At 31.8% G+C, this 27,677-nt stretch overlaps 1 protein-coding gene across 7 annotated transcripts in view; it reads left to right on the top strand.

Annotated features, from left to right (window-relative positions):
- Lcorl (ligand dependent nuclear receptor corepressor like) overlaps positions 1-27,677 on the top strand; it is a 151,102-nt gene that overhangs the window by 105,556 nt on the left and 17,869 nt on the right. For 3 of the 7 annotated variants that reach the window (XM_076865373.2, XM_076865372.2, XM_076865374.2), the window contains exons 6-7: positions 14,656-14,749; positions 16,079-17,674. The exons of 1 other annotated variant lie outside the window; for it this stretch is intronic. In XM_076865373.2, coding sequence (XP_076721488.2) covers positions 14,656-14,749; positions 16,079-17,108 — 1,124 coding nt within the window. In that variant the 3' untranslated portion in view covers positions 17,109-17,674. Of the gene's footprint in view, positions 1-14,655; positions 14,750-16,078; positions 17,675-22,642; positions 27,442-27,677 lie in introns of those variants that run through there. 3 more of the 7 variants (XM_076865370.2, XM_076865375.2, XM_076865377.2) reach the window with 3 other exon arrangements.

The following is a 27,677-nucleotide window of genomic DNA, read 5'->3' as shown; positions in this document are numbered from 1 at the left end:
TTGGGCATTGGAAAGCAGAGCATTTTTAAAATATTTATTTGCAATGCATGTTTTATACTCCTTTATATCACCTCCCCTTTTAGGGAGGCAGTTTAAAATTCTCAAGATGTGAGAACATAGACTTGGGCTTATGACAGACTTGTGATTGAAATCTCAGCTATACTACTTAAATTCCTTTTACAAGTACTTACCTATCAGTGCTTTAATTTCTCATTTTTAATTTGCCTATACTAACAATGAATTTGCTGGAGCAATGTGAGAAGTAAATAAAAATTAAACTCACAGATGGGCAACACTAATCTCTCCATATTCTCCACCTCCCATTCTTTACCACCACAGAAGAGAAGCCTTAGAAGTAAATTGATAGTGAGCTGTAAATATTTGTATAGCTGTTACATTGAAGCAGGACTGAGCTTTTTCTACATGGTCCAGGAAGTAGAATTAGGAAAATTAGCTATAAATTAGAGGGAAATATTTCAGGTGAATGAAAGGAAGATTATTTCTGAGGATTAGATATTTCTCAAAGAAGAAAAAGGACATGATTCCTTTATTGCCTTGTCTTTGGAGGTATTCAGAAGCATCTGATACGTGTTTAAAATAGGTATTAACATTTTAAAATTAACTTTTTAAAATTTTTAGTCCTCAGATTCTATTATTTTAATGAACATAAGTGGTAAGACAGATCCAAGCATATACAGAAAATAACATAAAACGTTTAAACTATTGTCATATTCTAGGCAAAGTATACAGATATATGAATACAAATTGAAGTTGTAAAAGTAATGATAGTTATAAATCTAAAACTAGTCTTCTTGATACTTTAAATACTTGAGTAACTTCTTGATGTGATTTCCTTTTTCTTTAGGATAAAAATCATTTAGTGTGATTATTAGCATAGAGAACAAGGGGGTATAGTGACAGATGAAATGAAGGAAATAAGTGGGGACCGGATTATGAAGAAGCTATAAAATATTGAAGATTTTGACTTTGCATGGGGGCCATGAAAAAATGCTTGACCATTTGGAGTGGAGAGTGACACGATCAGATTTTCTTTTATAAAACCATTTTGCCATGGTATGGATTAGTAGTTTCTCAGATGTGTATACTTTCATACAAAAAAGAAAAAGTGGACCTGCATACTTTCAATGAATGTGTATGTGTTTGTGTGTCTGTGTCTACTGATAAATTAGATGCACTGATGTTTCTACAAATTAAAACACTTTTAAGATTGAAATGAAGATGTTATAAACAAAATTTTTAATGTCTTGCTAATCGTTATGACTAACTGACTTACTACCTCTGTCTTATTGCAAAATACATACTTCAGGATTCATTAGCAATGATAGAAAGTATAAATTTATATTTCAAGTAGATTCCTTAAGAATTGGAAGTCTTATTGGCTCTTTTTTACTGTTCTTACTTAAGAGTTTGGTTAATAAGTTTCTCATACAGGTAGTGATACCACTTCCTTTTCATTGTGGCCATTTGCTATTGCTTAACATTTTTCCAAAATGAACGATTATACCCTGGGAAGACTAGAATATGGACCTTTACTCTTAATGTACTTACAAATTCATTGTCATTCCAGACAAAATTCTAATAGGGTTTATTGTTAAATACGGCTTGTTGAACTTGAAATTTACAAGCAAAACTTAAAGAATAAAAAAAAAAAAAAGTAAAATTGGCAAGGGACTTTCTCTAAAAACATCAAGACTTAAATAATAATTAAAAAAGGGGTGCTGTTGGCCAGGATACAAATCAGTAAAACAGATTAATAAGCCTAGAAATTCCCCCAAACATTATTGGACTCTTAACACAACAAGACAGAGATGCCATTGTAAGTTACTGGGAAGGATATACTATTCATTAAACAGTTCTAGGGCAATTGGTTACTCACATGTAGTGGGAGACAGGGAGATGGATCCCCACCTTATTCCACTAACAAAAATAATTCCAGCTTGGTTAAGGGGAAGAGTGAAAAATAAAACTAAGGAAAAAATTTATAATACTTTAATGAGCTCAAAACAGTAAAGAAGATGCAAGAATCACAATCCACGTATATTTGACTGTCCTGAAATTCAAAAATTAAAAGTGTTATAGAATTCACTTAAGAGAATGAAATGTTAAGCTTTATCTATAACTGATTTAAAAAAAAAAATTGGCAAGCATTCAATTCAAGGAAAAAAAAAACCTGAACCAATGGGAAAAATATGCAGACACAATTCTCAGGAGATATTAGAATAGACAACTAAGCAAAGAAAAAGGTGCTTGAAAGAATATTTTGCCCTCATTCCCAATATAGAAGTTTTAAATTTTGTGGTAGAAGAGTATTTAAACCTCTGATTGACTACAAATCCTTGCCCCAGAACCTTTGACTGCTTCATTACACTCATATCTGAAACAAACCCATTGTTTTGTGTTTCTTTCATCTGCAACAGCATCTTGTTACCAATATTTACAGTAGTATATCTACCTGGGCACCACAGGATACTTGAGAGGCTGAGGTAGTAGTATCACAAGTTCAAGGCCCAGTCTGGGCAACTTAGTAAGACCCTGTCTCATAATAAAAAGGACAGTGGGGCTTGACATGTAGTTCAGTGGTAGAGTGCTTGCCTAGCATGTGAAAAATAAATCCCCAGTACTGTCATAGAGAGAGACTTTTTAAAAAGAACAAAAAAAGATTTTATTTCCAAGACTTTTCTTTTCCATGCTAGCACTTTGGAAAATGTCTCATATCCTAAACTCCAGGATCCAGTTCCTTCCTACCTATCTAGTCCCATCGTGTGTGCTTGTGTGTGTATGTGGTGTTTGTGTGTGTCTGTGTCTCTGTTTAGTCTTTGTACTGGCTTTTTCTCAGTTTCTTGAGTAAGTCCTACCCTCTCATTACCACATGTTGGTACCTAACTGCAAAAAGAAAAGAAATGTAATCTTTCCAGTGTGTATAAATTGGATTTTTCTTTTTCTTTTGCAAAGAACATCATTACAAAAAGGCATGTCCTTTAATAAATTCTCAAGGCTCATAAAATGTTACTTGATTAAGTAAACCAGGTATATAAAGCAAAAAAGAAGATAAATTAATGTCTTTTGTACCCATTCCATTTTTTCCCAGAAAATTTGTATAATTTAATATAAAATTGGCTACTAACCACAGGTTCACAAGTGAGAATCCACTGTTTTCTGCTTTTCCTTTATAGTTTCATGTGGTCTTTCCCCAAGGAGATAACTTTCGTATTTACCTTAATATGACTTTAAGTTATAAGTATGCCACATGGTATTCTCTAGTTGATGAATAAAGAAAAGCTGCTATTTTGTCACATTTTTTCTTCTATTAATTTTAACTGATATATAAAAGCAAAAATTGTACATATTAATGGAGTGTCATGCTTGTTTGGCTTGTTGCTTTTCATCATTTTTATCTTGGCTAGACCATGACTTTAACAATGAGAGAATGATAAATTCCAATACATAAAAAATGAGAAGCTTGGGTACAACACAGAAGAAACTATCATTAGAAAAATCAAAAGACAATGGCAGCATGTGAAAAATCTGTTTTCAATTTATATTATAAAATGAAAGACCAATAGCCTTAATATTAAGAGTTCCAAAACACTGAATAGTAAAAATCAACAACTTGACAGAAAAAAAATGGTCATAAATTATAGTTTAGTTCATTTAACAAGAAAATCTAAAAGCCTTTAAACATAGGTAAGTAGACTAATTATCCTCTTATGTGGTTCACCTCTATCAAACTGATATCAAGTTTAAAAATACTCTATTCAGGCTGTTCTAAAAAGCAGACATTCTCATGCATTACTAGTGAGAATATAAACTGATACATCTCTTATGAGGGCAATGTTTTACCCTTTGATCCAGCAATTGTATTTCATACAGTCAAGCCAATAATTAATTATACCTGCACCACAAATATGACATGATATACCTTAAGATTATTCACTGAGACATTATAAATGTATAATAGCAAATTATTAGACATAATACAAATATCTACCAGTACTGGACTAGTTATCATACACCCACACAATGGAAGATATCTGAAAAAGGGGGTGAGGATGATCTCTTTAAAGTGATAGTTTCGGGTTTTGAGAGTGTAATAAATGTATCTTGTTGCAAGCATCAAGTTAGTATTATGATGTTAGTAACACTACACACTTAGAAAAGAAGTATAGAGGTACATCATGAGACTTTACCTAGGAAATTAAATGTATATACATTCTCAGTGAAATTGTATTTTAAGAGCAAGAAATACTTTAAAAGGAAGTTTAGAATTTCATTTTAGTAATATTAGTAATGATGTTGCCATCATTTTTTAAATATATGAGATAAATCAAGTAGGTAATCACATTCACATGGATAATATCATGTGGATTAAAAATGTCAGTACAAACCACAAATCTTTTTTTTTCCTTAAAAAAAAAATACACATTTCCTAGTCTGACCACAGCAATATAGCCTCAAGCAATGAAAATTTACTGACATTGACCCTACTCTTGGAATGTGATCTCTAAATACAATTTCCTGCTAAAAGGAAGGAAGCAGGCTTCTTAGAGTCCAAAGTTTGGACCAAAAAATATACAAGATAAGACCCAAATATCTTAGGACAGCAAGTGAGGATGCTCAAAAACTAATTTGTTGAAAGAAAGCAGGAGCCAGTGTTATGAGTTCCTCCTTGGTCAAATGAGAAGATTTGACCCTCAGGAGTATCCTCTAAAGTCAATAGTCTGTAATAGAGACACATAGCACACCAACTCCATACTTTGAAAATAAGCAATTAAATGAAAGAGTTAAATATTTATCTTGCCTTTCCTTTACAAATTATATTTCAGAAAGATTCATAAAGAGTCTCAGGTAATAAATATGAAAGGCATAATAAACTTAAAATATTACTTTTTGTGAGTCCTAATGAGTTTAATTGAATCAAATAACATCAGAACACAAAACTGACTTAGAAGAAAGGTTATTTGGAGAACTTTGCAATGCATGGGTCAGACCGTGGCCATCAGAATCCTCTGACCACTTGAGTTTCACTGAATATAGACTCTATGTACCTCACAAAATGTCACTTCACCTGTGAAGTACTCCTACCAATATTTTGAGCTTAGACCTCTGCGGTTCTTTTAGGTTGCTGGTTCTCAAGCACAGTTCAGGAAGCTGTAGGAATCCCTGAAACTCTTCCAGGGGTTATGTTAGGTGAAATTTAATGATAATTATTTGTCCTTTTCACTCTCATTGTGTCACAGGAGTGTAATGGACAAGCATCAGATGTGTGATGGCTTAACTTTATTGAATGGAGAAACAGATATAAGATTCCAACTGTGTTCTATTAAATTAGACGTGAAAAGATTTTTTCAAAACTGTAAAAAAATGCAGTTCTCAGTTTTCATAAATGTTTTTTATTAACATTTGTCAGATTGTTTTTGTTATCTGTTAATATTTTTAAATGTTTCTGCTTAATTTGATATGGTAAATATCAGTAGAAATAATCCACGTAAGTAAAAGCTTTTTGAGGTCTATAGTATTTTTTTTAAGTTGTTGATAGACCTTTAGTTTATTTATTTATTTTTATGGGGTGCTGAGAATTGAACCCAGTGCCTCATACATGCTAGGCAGATGCTCTACCACGGAGCCACAATTCCAGCCCCGAGTTCTGTAGTATTTTAAGAGTGAAAAAGGATCATAAGATTCAAAAGTTCAAGAACTGTTTGCCTTAGAGCTAATTCCAAGTTTATCAGAATTATGTGGAGGTTAAAAAATAATGTAAATGACACCACAGAAAAGAAAATAATCCATAATGTAATATGTTCCAGTAAAACTCATTATTTTAAAAAGTCAATGTCATGTTGAAAGGTAAAATAAAAGAATATGTTAGGAATATCATATTTCTAGACTCTTGCATTGCACATGTACGTGTCCTTTAGTGAAAAATTTTGCACTGGGTTTGAGAGTAAGGTAATTAGTTCATTGTGGGGAATACTGATTTCTAGACGTATGGGAACATCCAGCCAGAAATTCAGGAGAGAGGTTTGAAGCACCAACTCTGAAGACTGCATTTTAGTATTATTTATTGCTAGATTAAAATTTTTTATTCAAGCAGTGGCACGGCACATGCCTTTAATTCCAGTGACTTAGGAGGCTGAGGCAGGAGGATCACAAGTTCAAGGCCAGTTCAGCAGTTTCGTGAGGCCTTAAGCAACTTAATGGGACCCTGTCTCAAAATCAGAAATGGCTGAGAATGTGGCTCAGTGGTAGAGTGCCCCTGGGTTCATTCCCCAGTACTAAAAACAAAAAACAACTAGTATTATTATTTTAAAAACTGGGGGAAATCTGCTCTATAATTAAGAACATGAAAATCAGATATAACAGATATTATTTTATTTTGATACTTATGGAACATATCAATTAAAAAGACATTTTAACCCATTAGAAGAAAATTCAATATAAACCAGATGTTAGACAATAGCAGTACCTGTTGTAGAAAATCTGGAAAACAAAGTGAAGACAATAACAGTTATCTTGTATTCATCCATTCATAAGTGTCTGTAGCTACTCATCTTTTCAACCTTTCCCAGTCATTTTCTGGAGAACATCCACATGTGCAGGCACACACTCCTCCCAGTAGTCACCTGATAGGACCTATACTAGATAATCCTCTGTAAACTGTTTTTTTCTCCCATATTTCTAAATATTCTCATGTTACTGAGTATTATTCTACAAAATAATTTAATACTTAAGTTGATATATTTAGCTGAACAGTATTCTATTGTTTGGGTCATTCATGCGTAATTCTGTATCTTTGATGTATAAGTAAATGTGCTTGAGCTAAGATTTTGTACTCAATCTTAATTTTTACCTTAGAGTTTCCCAGAAGTGAAATTGCTAGACCAAAGAGCATACTGTTAGAAGTCAAGAATAGTAAGGTAGTGACCAGAAGGTAATTTCAGAAGGCTTCTAGGTTGATGGCAGGAAATGTAGGTGCTATTTACATAGGAATGTTCAGTTTGTGAAAATTCATTAAACTATGTACTTAGGTTTACTTTTTTATTTAGGTTTACTTTTGATTATGGATGTAATATTTCAATAAAATTTTTTAAAAGTCATGATTGATCTATGGATGAACATGAAAAGGACTAACAAATGGGTGGCAAAAAATTCAAGTTTTCCACAATATTATAATAAGAATACAATCCATCTTTTAAATAAAATATTTGGCTAAGACTTTAACAGAGAATTAAGTAATATAATGTAAAGGATAAAAAATAGAATATGTTTTTAACTATATTTCATTGGCATTGACTTAAAACTTTAACCTTTGAAGCCTTGATTTGGTTCAGTGCTTGCTAGACATGCTAAAAAGGAAAGAACTACTGTAATGAAATTTTAAAATGACATTTGGTGAAATGTTAAAACTTTATGTTAATTTTACCAGTAGCACTTTCTTAATTAAATTTAGTATTATAAAAAGTTATATCTTAAATTCACTATATTGTTTCATCATTATCAATAAATAAATGGATGAATAATTTTTTAGGGTTTTTAACTGCATATGCACAGAGTAAAACAGATTGGGCAAAAATATACAACCTCTTTCCTATAAAAAAAAAAAAACAACTCTTGGCTTATAGAGGGAGGGAAATGAATGATTGATAATGAAACTCTTATATTCTGTTGTTTCTCTTGTAGCTGAAACATCAGTTAAGACTAGAAATGATAAAAATAATTTTAAATCAGAACTTGTAAAAGCATTCCCTTGAGTATATCCACCATGGTTTTGTTGTCCTTAATAAATTGGGGAAGGATCCATTAATATATATTCATTATTGTAAACTTTTGTGAAAACTTGGTTTGTAGACACACACGTTTATTGCATACAGGTACAAGTGGATGCAGGTATGCTTGGACACATTCACATACATAAATATTTAAGAGCTTTGTCAATCAAAGATCACCAGTGCTACCTTTTGTGTACTGAAGTGATTCTACATTTTATTTTATTATTTATTTTATTCTACATGTTTACATTTCTTGAAGTTTTATATTATACCTTTTAAAAATATAATAGCATTTTTTCAATTTCCCATATTTTATTAATTCCCTTTATTACCTTAACAGCTTGTTACCTTTAATAAGCAAGTTAAACTATATACTTTTTTGCAACTTTTTAAAAATTTATAATATTGAAATGTAGTATCTTTATATGCAATAATTTTCATGTCAAATACAAGATAGATAAACTAGAAGAATGTGAACATTTTAAGAGTTTTCAATCCCTACTAGTAATATTTGATAGTCCAAGTTTATTCTATCCTTAACAACATACTTTGTTTTTTAAAAATATTGTACAGGTTAGAAGTTTAGTTAATGCAGACTATAGAATATGAATACTTGAATTAAGCCTTCTTTTAATTGGTTTGCCATTAAAATGTACAAATTAATAAAACCTATTTATGTCATTGGGTTGTTGTAGGAACGAAAGTTAAAACATGCAGCATTTTTGATATAGTGCTTTGCATGCTTTATACTGAAGTATTATATTTTTATATACATTAGATTTTATATAAGTTACTAATTCCTAGCAATCAAATGGAAATGAATGAAGAACAATTGAAACCTGTATTTTTCTTACTGTACTTTCTAGGAGAGACTATGGTTTTAATTGTTATATATATATATATATATATATATATATATATATATATATATATATATATATATATTTTTTCATTGATTGCTAAGGACTAAACGAATCTGAAGGTCCATGTAAGGAAGTAGGTAAGAAGTGTTCAGAGAGGTTATAATGGAAAAAGCATTAGATATTGAATAGACATAATTTTGTGCCAACAGTGCTAAATATTAAGCAATAATTGTGATAAAAGTTTCATTGCTAATGATTATTTTAGCATTTCTCTGGAATTTTATTTGAAATGTTCCCTTGTTTGGTCAACATAAAATATATGTGATATTTTCTCTCTATTACTGTTCATTAATGAATATTCAGTATTCTATTAATATTCATGTGTCAAACCTTACTGATATTTATACACATAATATTGATGATAGATAATGTGGCTTCTTTTAATTCATGGTGATAGTCAAGTATTTACTAAGTTTCATGGTTTGTCTTGGGTAGTAACTGGAGACCAATAGTATTGTGAGACAGTAAATTAGTAAATAATATTTTAATACAGTTGATGTTTATCTTTTTTGAAGTAAACAACATTAATCTAGAAATTTTAAGAAAAAAATTCTTAATTAATTAGAATCTAAAAAAATTGGAAATTGATGATTAAAAGCCTCTTTTACTCAATGAAGTGTCTCTGTAAAGTTAACACTTTTTCTCCTAGGTAGATAGATACCAATTTTTGGAATTGCTGTCATTTTTTGACTAGCCGAGAAAAGTTTATTTACTTTAAGACGTTTGTTAGTAAATAAAGTTCTGCTATATACAGTGCTATCTGCTAGTTAACTTGTGTTGCAGAATTGAGTGAGGCATCAATGAGTCAGTTATTAAGTGTTTATTGAGTTACTACTATTCCCAGGCCCTTGCTTAGCATTTGACTTATGAGAAAATGATTCAGTTATTTCTACCTAATTAAATATAAATTTTGAGTCTAAACATAGTTACTAACTCCCAATAGCACTATTGGACTTATAGTGCTAAACTATGCAAATTATACTAAATATAGAATAGATGGATACATAGGATGCTTGAGATTGTGAAAGAAAACTAGGGAGGAATTAAAAATCACCTTTGAGGATATGATGCTGAAAGATGTGTGTTTTAGCCAGGCCAGTGGAGCATAGAGCATAACTTTGAAGAGTGGATAAAAGACTCAGAAAGCAGTGAAAAAGGATGATGTCCTTGGAGGAATGGGAAGCAATTCTGTATTACGAGAGTTCTGTATTAGTAGTTGCCCTCTTTGGAATAGATTCTTTATCAGAAATTTGCATGAAAATACAGAGAGAGAACAGTTAATAAACTTTAACACCCCCCCCCCCCGCCAAAAAAAAACCAGCCAAATGTTGAAACTCAAATTACTTAATTTGGCACTGGTTTCAATTTTTCAAACACCAGTCCATTTTTAAAGTTATATCTGATTTCTGTCAGACATATGTATACAATTTCCTGGCCTTGCTGAAAGATTACACTGGCTTGTCTTTTAATTCTGAATATTTTTTAGTAGCATTTGATCAGAAGTAAGTATATTGAGATACTGAATGCCCAGTTTGAAACTAAGAAATAAAATGTGTTTTTTTTAGTTAGGAAAAACCTAATGAAAAATATAATATTTTAGTTGTAGATGGATACAATATCTTTATTTTTATGCTGTGCTGAGGATTGAACCCAGTGCCTTACACATGCAGAGCAAGTACTCTACCACTGAGCTACAACCCCAACCCCTCATATGTACTTCTGATTTGTTCACCCTTCAAGAACTAAGCATTTCTAGAAATACAGTTATGATCTCTTTATATCCTTTCACTTATCCATGGAAGCAGTCACTCATACTACCTATCTATGCATCCATAAATTAATTTTGTGTGCTTTAAAAATTCACATAAATAGCATGCACTTTTCTTCCTTAATCCTGAAATTTGGAAATATCTACTGTATTTCAAAATGTTCATGCTTCATTATATAGCACTTTCATTTCTAGATATATATCTAATATATGATAAATTTTTATAATATGAAAACACTCAGAAGAATGTCCATTTTATCATTGTTCATGACAGTGAAAAATTAAAACAACTCAGATACTTGCCAACAGGTGAATGGGAAACAAATTGTAATAAAAGAAGACAGATTACAGTGGTGGGAATGAACTAGTTACCTTTTGTTGAATGAACTAGTTGCCTTTTGTTTATGTCACCTTATAAGAGCATAGTAAGTGCTTAGTTTTTGTCCATGGAGTTAAGTCTCAATAGTTTGGGGGGAAATTTTATATATATAAATTTATATATATATATATATATATATATATATATATATATATATATATATATATGCGACACACACACACACAAAAGAAAAAAACCAATGTAGATATGATCTGGTATCTACATTGTAAAGGTATGACTGATGTAATCACCAGTCAGATTATCAATCATCAGCAGGAGCAAGAAAATACTTGTAAAGGTATGATGCTGACAGATGTAATCACCAGTCAGATTATCAATCATCGGCAGAAGCAAGAAAATACTTTTGGCCCCCATTGCTGATCTTTCTTATTTTTCATTCTTCTTCCCAAAAATGTCTTTCTCCTTCCCTTAGGATTTTTACTTTTCTAATTAAGAAGCCCTAGGGGGAACTTCTTAATTTTTTTCAGCTCTTAAGCTTGCAGGCTTGAAAGTAGAAAAAGGAAACATGACATTGACAACATGCTTTCATATTAAGTGATATACTGCTAAAAAAAAGTGATTTTTTTTATAGATTACTAAAATTTATCTGAAAATCCTTAATGTACATTAAAACTATTTACATATTTACATATCTTGTGTTTACTCTGAAAATTGTATTGTGAATTTTGATGTGACTATTTTTTTGATGATACTAGATACAGACAATATATTGCTTCATTGTCAAATATCTTTAGAACAAAACTTTTAACATGGGCAGCCTAAATATGGAGAAGGGGCTGTGGAAAAAAGATGAAAGCATTGCTCACCAGGTACATAATTTAGACTTCCTAGGGAAAGCATAACAAGGCTTATGTCTGGCTTATTAGATTAAAATGAGCTTTAACCAGGGCTGTGTGTGGTAGTGGTTCAGAAAGAATAAGAAATTTTTATTATATTAGCTAGAAAGCTAAAACCTAACTTTTCCATAGTTTGCATGTAGAAGAGAAAGAAGGGGTTCCCTGTACTTCTTTCATTATTTCTATTTGGGGAAATAATTAGATTTTAATTGAGTGCATCAAAAGTATAGAAGAGTTTAGAACTGGGGAAATTTTGTTAATTTATTATGAAATTTTAACTATTAATTAGACGTAGAATAATTGTTTATTTTATATGCTTTAAGTTGTACATAAAACATGAACAAAATTGAAGTTAATAAATACAAATATGGGTGAGGCAGTAATAGTTTTTGAAAAAGATATTCTCACAAGTCTTTTAAATAGTCAAATTTTAACTGCTAAAGAACAAAAGAAATGATGAAATATAGAGAAGACAACTTTTCTTCTTTTAGTAGGTTCTAGAACTATTAATGTATAAAGAATAGATTTCTTACCTTGAGGAATTTAGTGTCATGGGAAAGAAAAATACATAATAAGAACATGACAGTGTTATAAATGTTATAGGATGCTGTTGTCACAGGGAAACAATAATAAGTTCCTTCTAGAGGGTATCTGGATCTTCAAGGATGTCTGGCAAGTTGAATAAATGGAAAGAACATTCTTGGCAAAGGGAAGGTTTACTGCAACTTGAAAAACATGACATCACACAGCATTTTTCAGTAACATGCTATGGTTAGATACATGAGAAGCATAAGATTTGAGATGAATTGAACACCAAGCATAAAATCAGGTTGTATTGATAAAGTGAAGCAAGATACTTGAACAAATTTTAAAGGTACTACATGCCAGGTATGTTGTAGCTCTCCAGTCTCCTTTTTTATCCTTCTAGTCTAAGCAATCTAATCTCTAGGCACACTAAATTTCCTTGAGTTGTTCAAATTTCTATTCATCAAATATTTATTGAACATTTATTGTATATAGGTACTATTCTAGGCAGAAGGGATAAAATAAAATATACATGTTCTCTGCCTTTACATATCTTATAGTCCTCAGTTAACACGGGTAAGTATAAAAGCAAATAGAATACACCCTGCTGACTGTTAAATAATGCAGGTAAATGTTGCTGGTATAGGAACCTAGAAGGATGATGATCAACCAAGTACAACTTATGTCCTGAGCCTTTGAATAATGAGAAAAATTTGGTGAGAATTGGGATGAGTGCAAGTGACAGAAAGAAGAGGACACTTAGGCAGAGTAAAAATCCATAAAAGAGAAATAGTATAGCATTTTCCTAGCAAGTTTCCCTACTGTACCCTCAGACCCTTACAGTCCACTCTCCCCACATCAGATTGATCCTTTAAAGACATGAATTAAAATCATGTCCGTCTTCTGCTCAAAACTGTCCATTGGTGTCCTGTCTTCCTCAGAATAAAATTGAAAGGTTTACAATTGCCCAAGTGGCCCTGTGTACCCTCTTCCTAAATTTCTGATGTTATCTCATTCTTACCCTGGATTACTGTACTCCAGCCATAGTAGCCTCTTTTCTATTCATCTTACAAAGAGACCTGCACTTATGATCACACTTTATAAAATAGCAGCCTCCTCAGCCCTACATTCATTTTTTTTCTCAGCTTACTCTGCATTTTGTCTTAAGTGGCTTGACCATAATTGGCAGGTGGCAGTATTGCATGAGTAATCTCACTGGATGCTAAGAATCATGAAAATGAATATTTTTTTTTATTTTAACTGTTGCTCTCATGATGTCTAAAACAGCTATATATAAAATAAACATTCAAAATATTATTCAGTTCTAAGGAGATTATAGATGCTTTATTTTTATGTTTTAAAGCATTATAGATGCTTTATTTTTATGTTTTCATCTTTTTATTTCCCTGGAACACTTAAGTATTATGTGAATTGATACAGTAACAATAAAATTGGTTTGATTTTCCTTTAACTCATTCAGATTATTTACTATATTTTTAAACATGTATTTTCTTTAATAAAATTTTTCAATTGTTTACCTAACAGTAGAAACACATTTACAGCATTGTATATCACTGGGTTTCAAATGCATAGTTTATTCTTTTGATCCAGAAGCATATCAGCTTAACAATATCTGAATCATTGAATTTTTAATACAGTACTAAATAATAATAATAATAATAACTGCATTTTAGTAACAATTACTTAAGCGGTTGTTTTATAACAGGTTATTTTCCCTGAAGTTATTGTTATATCTTTATATAATCATAGGTATAGCTACAACATATTACATAAGCAAAGATTGAACTTTTGTACATTTCAATAATTTAAAATAGTCAAATTTTACACTGAGTTCTTGCACATACATTGGCTTCAAAGAGTCAATGGTTTACCTAATGTATATATGCCACATATTGCTAATCCTAATAAGTATTAATTATTCAGTTCTCTTACTCATCACATTTCCTGTTGTTTCTGTTTTGTACAACTTGCATTTCTCCTACCTTCCCAAAATACCATCTAGGAAGCCTTTAGTGGAAAACAGTCATGATTCAGCAATCAAGTAGTTGTTCACTACAAAATTGTGGGAAAGGGGATTCAAGAGTTGATTCTAAAGAGATTACACATACACACACACACACACACACACACACACAAAATTATATATGTCGTTTGTTACTTTATTCAAATCATCTGGCAATGCCAGTTCCTTCTCTGCTCTTTCTTTCCTATGTACTGCCTTCCCAGTCATGTCTTTGCTAAAACCATTTAAGACAAATAGGTAATGGCCACATATCAAATACAAGTGTTAATATTTAGGTCATAAATTAGAATTCAACAAGATATGGGATGATAAAATGTAAGGATTGCCTATCTATTACAAATATAAAAGTTTTTTCTCTTGCAAAAATTATAGGGGATGGAGTGTTAGATCTCTCTACAAAGAAAACCAGCATAAAATCTGAAGAGTCATCTATATGTGATCCTTCTTCTGAAAATTCAATGGCTGGGTAAGCAATATCTAGGAAATATAATTTAATATTAATGTAAAATTATCTTTGCAGAGAACTCTTAATAATATTCTGAGTGGTATTGACATAGTTTTCCTCCAGAATTTTTGTCACTCATAAGTGTGTCTCTCTCATACCTTTCATTTGTCCTTTCTCTTTCTTTTTTATTCTTTCTGTTAAAGAAAAGTTATCAGAACAATCACCAAACTTTAGTTCATGTTGCTAAAATGAACTATCAGCTTAATCATAGAATGCAACCTAAGAAGCAGGACAAGTAAGAAAACTTTACATTAAAAATTCAGGAGGCAATTTTAAGGGAAATATGTGATTTCAGTATTTAATTTTTTAAAAACAATGAACAAATTCTAAAAGTACTATACTTACTAATTCTTAAAGCTAGTTTATAGTGTTTATATTTTTTTCATTATGCTTTAGATGTGGTGGCAAATGATTTAATATATCTAGTAGTCACCACGAAAAATCCTTTCATGTTTTGAAAGCTGTCATTGAATAAATTTAAATAAATACTAGTGAAATGCTGTTCTGTTGGACTTTTGGATTTTTTTCCTTTTTTTGTAACTTTCACATCTTCCCATTAACTACATAGGAAGCTTTTTTGGTCACATTTAAATCTGAGATGTAGAGTGTCATTTGTTTCAAATAAGGCTGCTGTAGTGTTTGAGTCATAAAATAGATTATAAGCTTTCTGTTTGAGAAACTGAAAATTACCTGAAACATTTATACTAGAAATAACTCGTAGTGTCTAAAAAGAAAAGTATTTTATTCAAATACACCTCGTTTCAAATTTTAAGTTTTTGTCTAGAGGAAAATTAGTCTTGTGGAAATAGGGGATGTTTGTGTTTGGAAATATTCTTGCTGCTACAAATTTCCTTTAAATGGGTTGACTCTTTTATTACTTGTTTAGCGGTAACGTCACGTTTCTACTAACAAAAACTCCTTTAGGATTTGGGTATTTTTTTTTATAATGGAACTCTAATTGTACAAATAAAAATTATAAGTGTTGCTCTGCAAGCATCTTTCAGAGGAATAGCAACATCATGAGAATATTTTTACAAATACTGAGTTAGGATTTTATGTTCTTGGAAGGTCTGCCCCTTGAGGCCACCGTATCATTGACACATTGTCCTACCAGGACTGTAACGTTTGCTTTGATAAGGAGTAACTACCACATCTCACAGACTTAAAAGTGTCATAAGCAGTGATGTTACCTAAGCAAGGAGTATAATAAAGGAGTGGACCCTCCCCTTCCATAGCTGTGTGAGAGTCTCTCATGCATCAGTTTACCATCGTTTCATTCCATCCATCCAGGAGACTACACAGAAACAGAGAGGACTATGTGGAAAGAAGTGCTGAGTTTGCAGATGGTTTGCTCTCAAAAGCTTTGAAAGACATTCAGTCTGGAGCACTGGACATAAATAAAGCAGGCATACTTTATGGCATACCTCAAAAAACTTTACTTCTCCACTTAGAAGCCTTACCAGCAGGGAAGCCTGCATCTTTTAAAAACAAAACTCGAGATTTCAATGATAGTTACTCATATAAAGACAGTAAAGAAACTTGTGCAGTGCTGCAAAAAGTAGCCTTGTGGGCAAGAGCTCAAGCAGAGCGCACAGAAAAAAGTAAACTCAATCTACTTGAAACCTCAGAATTAAAATTCCCAACAGCTTCCAGTTACCTCCATCAGTTAACTCTACAGAAAATGGTTACTCAATTTAAAGAAAAAAATGAAAGCCTTCAATATGAAACTTCAAATCCTACTGTACAATTAAAAATTCCTCAGCTACGAGTAAGTTCTGTTTCAAAATCACAACCCGACGGTTCTGGTCTGCTGGATGTTATGTATCAAGTTTCCAAAACCTCTTCAGTCCTAGAAGGATCAGCGCTCCAAAAACTGAAAAATATACTTCCTAAACAGAACAAAATAGAGTGTTCTGGTTCTGTAACTCACTCAAGTGTTGACTCTTACTTTCTACATGGGGACCTCTCTCCTTTGTGTCTTAATTCTAAAAATGGAACAGTTGATGGAAACTCTGAAAATACTGAAGATGGATTGGATCGAAAAGATAATAAGCAGCCCAGGAAAAAACGTGGCCGATATCGGCAATATGATCATGAAATAATGGAAGAGGCTATTGCAATGGTAATGAGTGGAAAAATGAGTGTTTCCAAAGCACAAGGAATTTATGGGGTACCTCACAGCACTTTAGAATACAAGGTAAAAGAAAGATCTGGAACACTGAAGACTCCTCCGAAGAAGAAACTACGATTACCAGACACTGGGTTATATAACATGACAGATTCAGGGACTGGCAGCTGCAAAAACAGCAAGCCTGTGTAGACTACTTGTTAGGAAAACGTGTGTATGTGCGCGTGTGTGTGCGTGTGTGTGTGCACAGGTGTGTATTTGTGTGTCTACATACACACATGTGGGAATTACAAATGCTCACTTTGACAGGAGACATGAAATTTTACAGTTCAAAAACCACTTACATGCCTTTTGAAAAAAAAAGTTTTATTCAGGGTTTTCACTGTGGACAGAATTATATAGTTGCTTACTTAATTCTGATAGTTTGTATTTAATCCTTGTATAAATAGGTGAAAGAAATTCAGGTTTTCTTTAGTAGTCAATAGCATAAAGCGTGGGAAAACAAGTAAATGTCAAGTGAAACATTTTTATTGTTGAAAGGACATTCTAGCCATTCAGTTGAACCATCTTATAATGGTAATATGATATTAATAGTTTGTAAACAATTTTACATAACATACTTAACAGTTGTTATAAGTATGTCAAAGAACCAATCAAAGTTTAAATAAACAGCTATCTCCATGCTAAGAAAAATTAATATATACAGTATTAATACACTACAGTGCATTCTATAAAATACAAATGCACTCAAGTGCATCCACCAGGAATAGAAAGAAAACCTTAAAAATATGTATAATGAAATTTAATATTTATCATTTAATAGTTGATTTAGCAGGAAGTTGGGGTTTATAAGGTATATACTTAAAAAAAAAAAAAAACCTGACACATAGTTAACCCCAGCAGCTATAGAATCTTTTAATATAAGATGGAATACTAAGAACAAAAAGTAATTTAAATTTAATTATTAAAATAATTTAATTTTCTTTTTCATTTGAAAATAAGCTAATGTGTAAGGTTAGAAAAGAAAGTTGGAATGCAACTTAGAGCATGTTTATAATGTGCACAGAAAAAAGCTTGAGAATGATAATTTTGGTTTAAATGTGCTGGTTAGTTGATGTTATGACTACTTTAAAGTTTAAGGATTGTGACACACTCCTACTATTGAAAAACCTCAGTGTAACTTTAATATATTTGCTGCTGTGACATTTCAAAACATTTTCAGTTTATCAAAATGAATTACAGATTTCATTTTGGTGGGCGATACATTATCATTTTGCTAATAACCAAATTTGCAGTTTGTTCAGGGTCTTGAATAGATTTACAGATATTTAACACTGAAGCTGTTTTGAACTTTCAGTAATGTAAACTCACTACTAATTGGGTAGTTAGAAGCTGGGCAGTGCATTTTAACTTTTACTAGACTCATAAGAGAGACCAGTAATTTTTATATAGCAGTTTTAAAATATGGGTCAGAGTATTCATGTTGGATTTATGGAGTATGCAGTTTTAGAGGTAAAAATGTTATAAAGCATGTGCCTCCATATAAAGAATGAGGATTTTGCTTTATACATTAAAAATTCTGAGTGCCCCTTTTCTCTGTTAAAATTCAGGTTCTGATCATTTTTCTAAGTCAGATTTTTCAAGTTCAAACGGAATTCTTACAGCTGAATTTAAAAAATGAGTGCACCTTGTCAAATACTTGTGTTTTTACACTTGTGTTTGTGTGTATTTAATAATCACATATACATGTAATACTAAAGAGATTTTCAGCTATTAAATTTAAAAACTGCTTACATGTATTTAAAGTAACTGACGAGTAAGGAAATACACAATCTAGTAGCTATTTGGTATCTGAGATCTGTAGTGAATTCTTTTCAGCTGTTAATGTCACCTGCATACTAGGGTATGAATCCTCTTACTCTCCCCAACCCCCACCCCCCAGAAAATATACATAATAGATTACAAAACAGCAGATGTCAGGGTCATCTTTCTTTTTAAAGAATTAAGCCATATTTTGTGAGGGCCAGACTTGGATTATTTAATATATTCCCCTTCCCCGCCCCACTGAAAAACAAAGTTAAAGATAAAGTAAATGTTTCAAAACAATTTTATTGACCTCTTTATACAGAATTTTACTTGCAAAACTTTGGGGGCTCGAATGCATTACATAATATTTATATTGTATTGAGCTTTTTTATTCCTCACACTATATTTACATTAATAAATTGATTGAGAAGTTTATAGTAAAGGGAAATTTACAGAACACTTTTATATCATTTAAAAGATGACCTGACCAAAAACTTTACAGGATTCATAAATCAGGGATCATTTTGCTATTGACTTCACAGTGATCAGTAGTTTTATAGGTAATATTATAGTTAATTTGCAGCATTTTAGTACTTGTATTATTTATTTTTGGTCAGAAATAGTAAATTAAAATATTTTTTGATAGCTTATAGGTAATGATCAACCCATAACTTAAAAGAAACAAAATGTTTCTATTATTGAGTTAACTTTTTGATTATACAAACTAGGAAAGGCAGGGAAATTTATGGGTTCCCCTTCTCCCCAGTGGTTCTAGTAAGATATTCTTTATGTTAAACTTTCAAAGTACTTTATAAATTTAGTTACCAGTTACTACTTAATTGACAGTTTTCTGAAAAATCCAGTTTCAGCAGACTTTTAATGAAAGTGAAAGCAACCCTTATGTGCTTTCTACTTATTTGAATGTTCCTCAAGTATTTTATATTTAAAATAAAAAAGAAGGAAAAGAAAAAACAGTGCCTCTGTTTTTAGAAAACTACTGCTCAGTAAAGTTGTTTAAACCATTTCTGGTAGCTAATGACAATTTTATATTAAATTGTATACTAACTTTAGTGAGACTGATTTTTTTAGTTGTTTACAGTACAAATACTTGTATTTGTTTTTTAATTGCAGTATTTCCATTGTCGCAGTAATTTAGTAAAACTCTGTGGCTGCCTTGATTTTGACAGATTTTGTTAATATAAACTGATTGTTAGGCAATTAGTTATATTTATGCATAAATCAATTGCACTATAATTCATGAATTATTTATTACAATATTTTCTAATGAATTCATGTATCTGTCTTGTGTTGTAAATGTACTGTAATTCTGTTCCTACTTTGTGTTGTTATATATCTAAATCTGATTGTATGAATTTTAATTGTTCAGTTAACGTGTTTCTAGGTTGTAATTTGTAGTAAAGCACTTCAATGCTTTTGCACTTAAATTTACAACACTGTTGGTGTGTGATTGATTTACTCATTCAGTAAAAGAAAGAAAAGAAAAACAAAAGAAAAATCTGACTACACTGACTTCTTTGATTCCCTGTAGGAAGGGATTTTTATTAAAATTAGAAATTGACTTTTTCTGAAGAAATATTTCAAAAATAAATTTCTAATGGAAAAATGGGTAGTAACATAAAGTAGGCAGGATGTTTTCATTTATATGTCAAACAGGGAAAAGTTAGAAGAAATTTTGACATGAAGAACAACCTGGGCTCTATGAGAAATATAAGTTTAGGGCCTCTAATCACTTGGGAAAAAAATTGTAGATTGGAGACTTTTGTGTATATTCAACTTACTCATATTAGGTTTTTCTTTGAGATGGAAGAAACCAGGAAGAGAAAAAAACTAAAGCCAAATAAGTATATTGGAGAGTTCTATAACTTGAAAACTTATTCACCTGATAATATAAGATACAGCCTAATATCTGAATATCTAATGGGTACCTGTATTAAGCTGTTCTTCATATGACACCAGATGGAAATTATTGGCCACCGGGGTATATGAATTTGCATCATTAAAAGGAATGAGCTGAATTAGAAAATTCTATTTCTAAAGCATAGATTTCCTTGGAATGTCAGAAAATGGTTATAAAAATCAGTGGTTTTCATAATGTTTGGAATTTAATGAAATTGAAATTATAATTTTTATTTAGATTACTTAACCCTAGTTGTTCATTTTGATTGTTCCTACTTTTTAAGGACATACTTATTTCTGATGCTGGGAATTGAACCCAGGGCCTCATGCTAAGCTCACATTCTACTAACCACAGCCCCAAATTATTTCAGCTTTGTATTTAACTTCATTAATAGAAAAATACCTTGGAGCATTTCAGGAACTGTTACAAAAGGATGTTCATCTTTAAGATACAGAGCAATATACTTTTCTAACAAACATCCTCCCTTTCATTATTAGTTAACAAACAGGATTAATAGGCTACAAAACGTGGCTTTAGAAACTGTTGAAGTGCATCTTTTAGGATATTTTGGGTTTTCTTTTGCTTTTATGACAAAGTTTTAGTTTGCTAGATAGAGTATTTAATACCTATCATTTCCTCATGCTTTTGTGCTTGTTCTGAACTTTCTGATTTTAAATCCTGAGAGTCAGTTCCATTGTACAATTCAAATATGACACAATTTACAAAGCAATTATTTACAGAAGGAAAATTCAGAATCTGAGGTTATTTGCTTTATTTATTTGGAGGCAGCAGTAGACATAAGAAGTTTTATTGTAATTCACATCTCACTTCACTTTGATGGCTTTTTATAGCAAATTATTTTAATAAAATCTAAATGAAATGTTGCACATTTACCTGTGAAATAGGTTATGCCAGTTTTAAGGAGCAAAATAATACTAATTCCACCTTTTGTTTTAAAAGAAAAATTCTTTAGTTTGTATTAATACACCAACATAATAATTTTTTATTTAAAACACTACATTCTTCCGTTGGAACACTATCAGTATATCCCTATACCAACCCTAAATAAAATTTGTATAAATCAGGAATTTAACTACATACATAACAAATCACAAAAGAAAGGTTATTTTCATGTACAGAGTTTGGTGATATGTTTAATAAAAATAGATACTTTTCTGAAACAGAATTCTTTTAATACATTTACTCTTCTTGCTGCTGGTATTAGATTAAAAAGATTTTTTTCATAGACTTATATTAATTGATAAGCAATTTGGGCATTAAGCTTAGATGTATATTAGTTTCTGCAGTGGGCATTTTCCTGCATTTGAAATTTAATAATTAGGTAAGTAATGCCTTTAGTTTTCCTTTAATTACTGTAGTTTTTAAATCAATTAAAAATAGATTTAATTTATAAATAGCTTCCAGTTGTTTATTTTTTATTAGGCAAAAATGCAGCTTAATCTCAGAAAAGACATTCTGTTACTTACATTAAATCTAAATTCCTTAATTTTCCTTGTAACTATACATAGCTCTCTTTTCTTAACAATGTCATTTTTAGCATTTGAAAAAATATTTTAAATAAAGATTATACTCCTACATTTTATTTTCCTTATTTGCACTAACATAGATAATTGTCAAAATAACTCATAGAATGTGTACTTTACAATAATTTTAACTCCTTCTCAATTCTTTACATTAAATGTTAATATATCCAAAACACTAAATATTACCAATATGTAAATATAAGTATAATTATCAGCTTTTATATTGCAAAAATAGGGCTTTGCTTTGACTCCTATACTTTTGTCATTGGACATTATGCTATTTGTGCTTCCTTATATTTTTGCTAAACAATAATCAAGGTGTCATTATTGCAGCTCTGTAGGTGTCAGGAAGGAGTCCAGCAGTACCAAAATATCTTGTTCAAACTCTGTCAAAATTATAACTCCTTATCGTGGTGTTTTTGCTGTAATTCATTTTTTTGTTTGATTTTTATTTTTAGTTCAACTGTTGATGCAAAATCAGAGGAAGCTACTAAAATGGAAAAAGGAAAATCAGCATTAAGCAAAGTTTTGGAATCTTTGTGCATACATCACCAGCAACAAGTTTTGGCTATGTTGAAATTTCTAGTCCAAGAGCAGAATGCTACTTCTCTTTGCTGTTGTAATACATCCTGTGCTGTGTCTTCAGAATCTCAAAAGCCTCTATTTGAAGATGATTTACGTGGTCTGTTCTGTAGTTGTGAATATAGACTGGCAGAAAGAGGGTGTTTACCAAATGAAAGACAAAGCCCAGGTTTGGTGCCTCTGCCAGTCTGTATTAAGGAATTACATTGTTTATCTTGCCAAAGTGTAACTATTGAACACATTACAACAGTAATGAATAGAGGAATTGCAGATACTTACAATTCTCACAGGTGCTGTTCTGGACTGTTACCAAACATTCACTCTACAAAATCAGCCTTTCATGGTCCTCTTTTGTCAAGGGAAGTATGTGATCTTTCAGTCAATCTTAAAGATGTGTGTAGATCTCGAAGTCCCTCACCCCCACCGTTATCACCTGTGCAGACTGAAGGGTTTGAAAAACTGAAAGATGTCATCTCAGAGCTTTCAGCCTTAGAAAATAACAAACTTGAAACAAGTACTAACCAGCCTCCATCTCTAACACCAGCAGAAATAAGCAGCAACAAGGGTGACCATGAAGTCAAAATACATAAAACTAAAAAATTCAGTAACTCTGATTCTTTATTCTCGGATGCCAGTGGTAATTGTACTCCAAATTATGAAAAAGGTGAAACTGCTATAATTTTTCAAGATTTAATGGATCGCATTAATGAAAAATTAAAATCAATAGAAACCACAGATATTACAAATCTTGTAAAATTATCTAGCAATGATTGTAATACAGATAATGATTTTAAATTGGGAAATTTAATAACATCTCTCTTGCATAATGCAAAGGCCAGTGATTATAGTTTTATGGAATTACTCAGTCAACATGATAAAAAGGTAGAAAATAAAATTATTCAGACAAGATTTCGAAAGCGTCAACAAACTTTACTTGCAATGCATAACTCTCCTGATTCACCAATCATTAGAAGGCAGTCTTTACAGATCAAAAGAGAACTTGCTAGTCTTGATGAAAATTTTATTAGGAAAAAATACAATGAAAAAAATTCAAGGAAATTGATGCACAATGATGAGATATTTTCATCAGACAAGGAAGAATTGCATCATTGCCAAGTGCCGCCTTTACAAAATTCTAAATGCTTTCAAGATAAAAATCATGCAGAAACATGTCCTCCAAATTATACTCTTCAGTCATTGCAACTACCTCTTCATAGTATAGAAACTAACTCGGCTTTTGATGAAATTTCAGAAAACTTTAATAAAACAACTTTAGCAGAGAAAATAAGCATAAGAAAATCACAGGAGAAATTTTCAGCTGGAAAAAATAATGGGGAGAATCCAAAATTAGAGAGTACTCAGACTCCTCTGAGAAGTGATGGACTTTTGAACAGAACTAAACGAAATATTGTACCTCCAGGGTGGTATTCTATATATGTAACAAACAATTATGTTTTCAAAAAATCCCCTAAGGCCAAAAGAGTGTCTGATTCCACACATAAAAAAGATGCAGTGAAAAATATTCAGGTTGAAAACTCACAGAATATAGATCTAAGCAAGATTGCAATGAATTCGAATTTACAAGTTGTCGTGGAGCGTTTGGAAGATACAATAAGTATGGCCAAAAAGTCTTGGAATAATGGGCCGTTATCAGAAGGATATAAAGTTTCTAAGAAATTGATAGAAATTGATGATAAAGACCAAAATGTTGAGCGAGAGAAGACTCCTAATTTAAGCAGAATGACATGTCAAGGGCAGGGTTTATCAAAATCTGCAGTGTCATTAAGCAGTGTTATCCAAAGTCCACAGATACCTCCAATGGACTTGAATAACAAAAGACTTGATAATCAGAAAAAGTCTTCTATTTTAGATACAGATAGTTTGATTTCTGGTTTTGAAAATGTACCAACAAAGTATGAAGGTATTGAAAGCTCTTCTTTTTCTAACTATTCTAGTCCTATCAAACTCATGTTTTTATCAGAGATTAAAAGTAGTGAAGGAGTCAAATATACATTGACCTCAGTTGGTACCTCGCAATCAAATGCTGATATTCCTTCTGAGGAACATGTAACGCATCACGTAATTGGAAAAAACACAGAAGCAAATGAGGATATCCCAAATGCTAGGTTTGAAAATTACAATTTTAATCATGATACTGATACTCTTCAAAGAGAACTAAACAAATGCAATTGTGTAAAAGAACCTGCAGAATCTTCTGCAGTGTTTACAGATGATCTGAATAGGGATAAGCCACAAGAAGAATCTAAGGGAAATTCAAGCAGTGCTGTTGATTCATCTTTTAAAAGAAAACCAGGTAGACCTAAAAAAATAGGTCCCCAAGTTGTGAAACAGATTAAACGACCAATTGGAAGACCGCCAAAACCTAAAACGGATCAAACAGACATCACCATTTGCCAAAATGAATCCTTTAATGCTGAGAGGAAGAGCCCAGAATCTCTCATATCAGAAGTAAAAGAGGGTATTTATAAAAAGAGTATTACTGTAACTGTTATTTATGGAAGGTCAAGAAGAACTAAAAGGCATGTTTCTGAAGGAAGTGTAAACAGCAATATTATGTCATTAAACAATGTTGATGATTTTCCCACTGAATATAACAGTCTCAGAAATACTAGAGAACATGAAATTGACTTGAGTAAAAGAGTAAGTGCTGTATCAAGTTTGACTGCTCAAGGAGAGGCCTTGGGGTATGGCTTTGAGCATGTTAGACCTGTCAAGAACAAGTGTGTGGTACCTCAGCCTCCTAAGAACATTATTCGACCAAATCAGAAACCTTTGGCAATAATTAGGAAACCTGGTAGACCTGCAAAAGTTAAAATCTCTGGCATATCTGTGACTATTAATAGAGTTTCACCTCAGGAAAGAGAAGTAAGTATTAGCAGCTGCTTACCTCCTTTAGAACAGGAGAATATATTAGAAAAATCTCTGCCTGAAGAAATGCATGACCAAGAATGCAATAATATGGATAAAACAAGGCACACTGAAGCTGACATATTTAAAAATGGATCAAAAAGTATGGTCGCTACTCTACCTTTGAGACATTCTATTAGGAACAGAAAACCATCTCTGCATTTCTTGCATTCATTAGCATCTTCTAGCTCACTTATTTATAGAAATGCTCTGCTTCATAAATCATATAAACCCCATATGCAGAAAGGCAAAAATCAGAAGAAAAAACATGCGCAGTCAAGGATAAAAATAAGTTCCAAAGATAACCCAGGAACTAGACATACAAAGAAAGCAAAACAGTGTTTGGAAGATAACAAATTAATGCCCATTTCTGAAGTATCCTTGGACCCTATAATTTCATCAAATTCTTTGCTCAGGTGGTGGGCTACTTCTACTTCAAGCGATTCCTTATTAGAGGAATTAAACAATAGATTTGAGCAAATAACAAATGCTTGGGTGCGAGTAAGTGGAGATGAAGCTGAAAGTTTTGCTCATAAAAAGAAAGAATACATTGAAAACAATAATTTCAAAGTAGCCAAGCCATTGGAGACTTGTCTTTTAGAACTTGAAGTTTCACCTGTAAAAATGCTTTTTCAGAAAAAGTATGATTTGAATGAACTGTGTACCTGGTTTATGCAGTCAACAGAAACACAGTCTCTTTCACTAGTTAGAAAAGCAAATGCTCGGAATCCTTTGGAAGTAATAAATACCAAGGGAATTAAGTTAGGGGCCAAATATTGTGATTTTAATACCAACCCCTTTAGAAAGCACTTTAAAAAATTTGCACTCTCTTCTCCTTCAAAATCAGGGAAGTTGCATATACTGCATAAGATGGTTAGTTCTCCACTCTTAAATGTGAAAAGTAATTTAACACTAGCTAGATTGAAGAGGACTGAGTTTAAGAGGTTGCACCATGAAAGGTGGAGAAGAGAGGGAAAGCTGCACAATCTTGGAACAGTTGATTGGAACTCTAACAGGAGGAACTTAAGATTTTTCTGCCAGAACCAGTTTTTAAATAAGACTGAGGGGGGAACAAATGCTGACATCCCACTCCGTGGAAAAAGTGCAGTAGGTAATCAGTGTATTTTGCCACCTGAGATCAGGGATGACTTTTTGCAAGAGAAGGTGGCAATGCCTGACTTCAAAACACATGCTAGTTTAGAGAATAAATTTCAGTCAGAAGCAAAGGAGAATGGAACAAACTGCAGCCAAAGAGATTTTGAAAAGAGACTAGGAAATGTATGTCCAAATAATTGGAGGTCAAAAACCTTGAAAGATTGTAGAATATTTTTGAGGAAGATCAATTATCTTGAACACAGAAATACTTTTAAGCTAAATACAATCATTTACTCTCCTGAATCTGTTGACAGTGGAAGTAAACATCTGACACATATAGATGAATCAAAGCGCTGTACTTTAAGATCCCATTCTGCTAGGCAAAATTCTTTTAAAAAGCAAGCTAAAGAAATAGAAAATACTAAAGCAAATAGTCCCTTACCTGATAAATTTGCTGACCAACTTGGCAACAGTAAGTTAAGTAAATGTGTTAATTTTGACAAGAATCCTTCTGATAGTTCTCAAGTTCTTAGCAAATTGAACAAAAGAAAAAGACCACCATGGAAGACCACAGAGTTGTCAACAAAAAGACATAAACGACAGTCTTACAACAGTGGACAAATGGCAAACTATTTTTCAAAATCCCAACTAGGTAAGTTTTTCTCTCCTTAATTTTAAAGTTTCATTTTAGGTGCCTTGAGTAAAGTGTGAAATTAGCAGGTAGAGAAGAAACAGCAGATTCCATTCTAATTTGTTTCTAGAATACTTGGACAACCTAATTTCTTGGCACCTAGTATGAAACTCATGAAGTTAGGTGCTACCAAATGTTTCAATGCATTTCCCCCATTAATGATATACCTGGGATTTCAAGCACATACAGATATATTT

The sequence above is a fragment of the Callospermophilus lateralis genome, chromosome 8 (genome assembly GCF_048772815.1).
Source record: "Callospermophilus lateralis isolate mCalLat2 chromosome 8, mCalLat2.hap1, whole genome shotgun sequence".
Taxonomy (NCBI): Eukaryota; Metazoa; Chordata; class Mammalia; order Rodentia; family Sciuridae; genus Callospermophilus; species Callospermophilus lateralis.
Note: the sequence above shows the minus strand (reverse complement) of the source record. Positions and strands in the feature narration are given on the sequence as shown.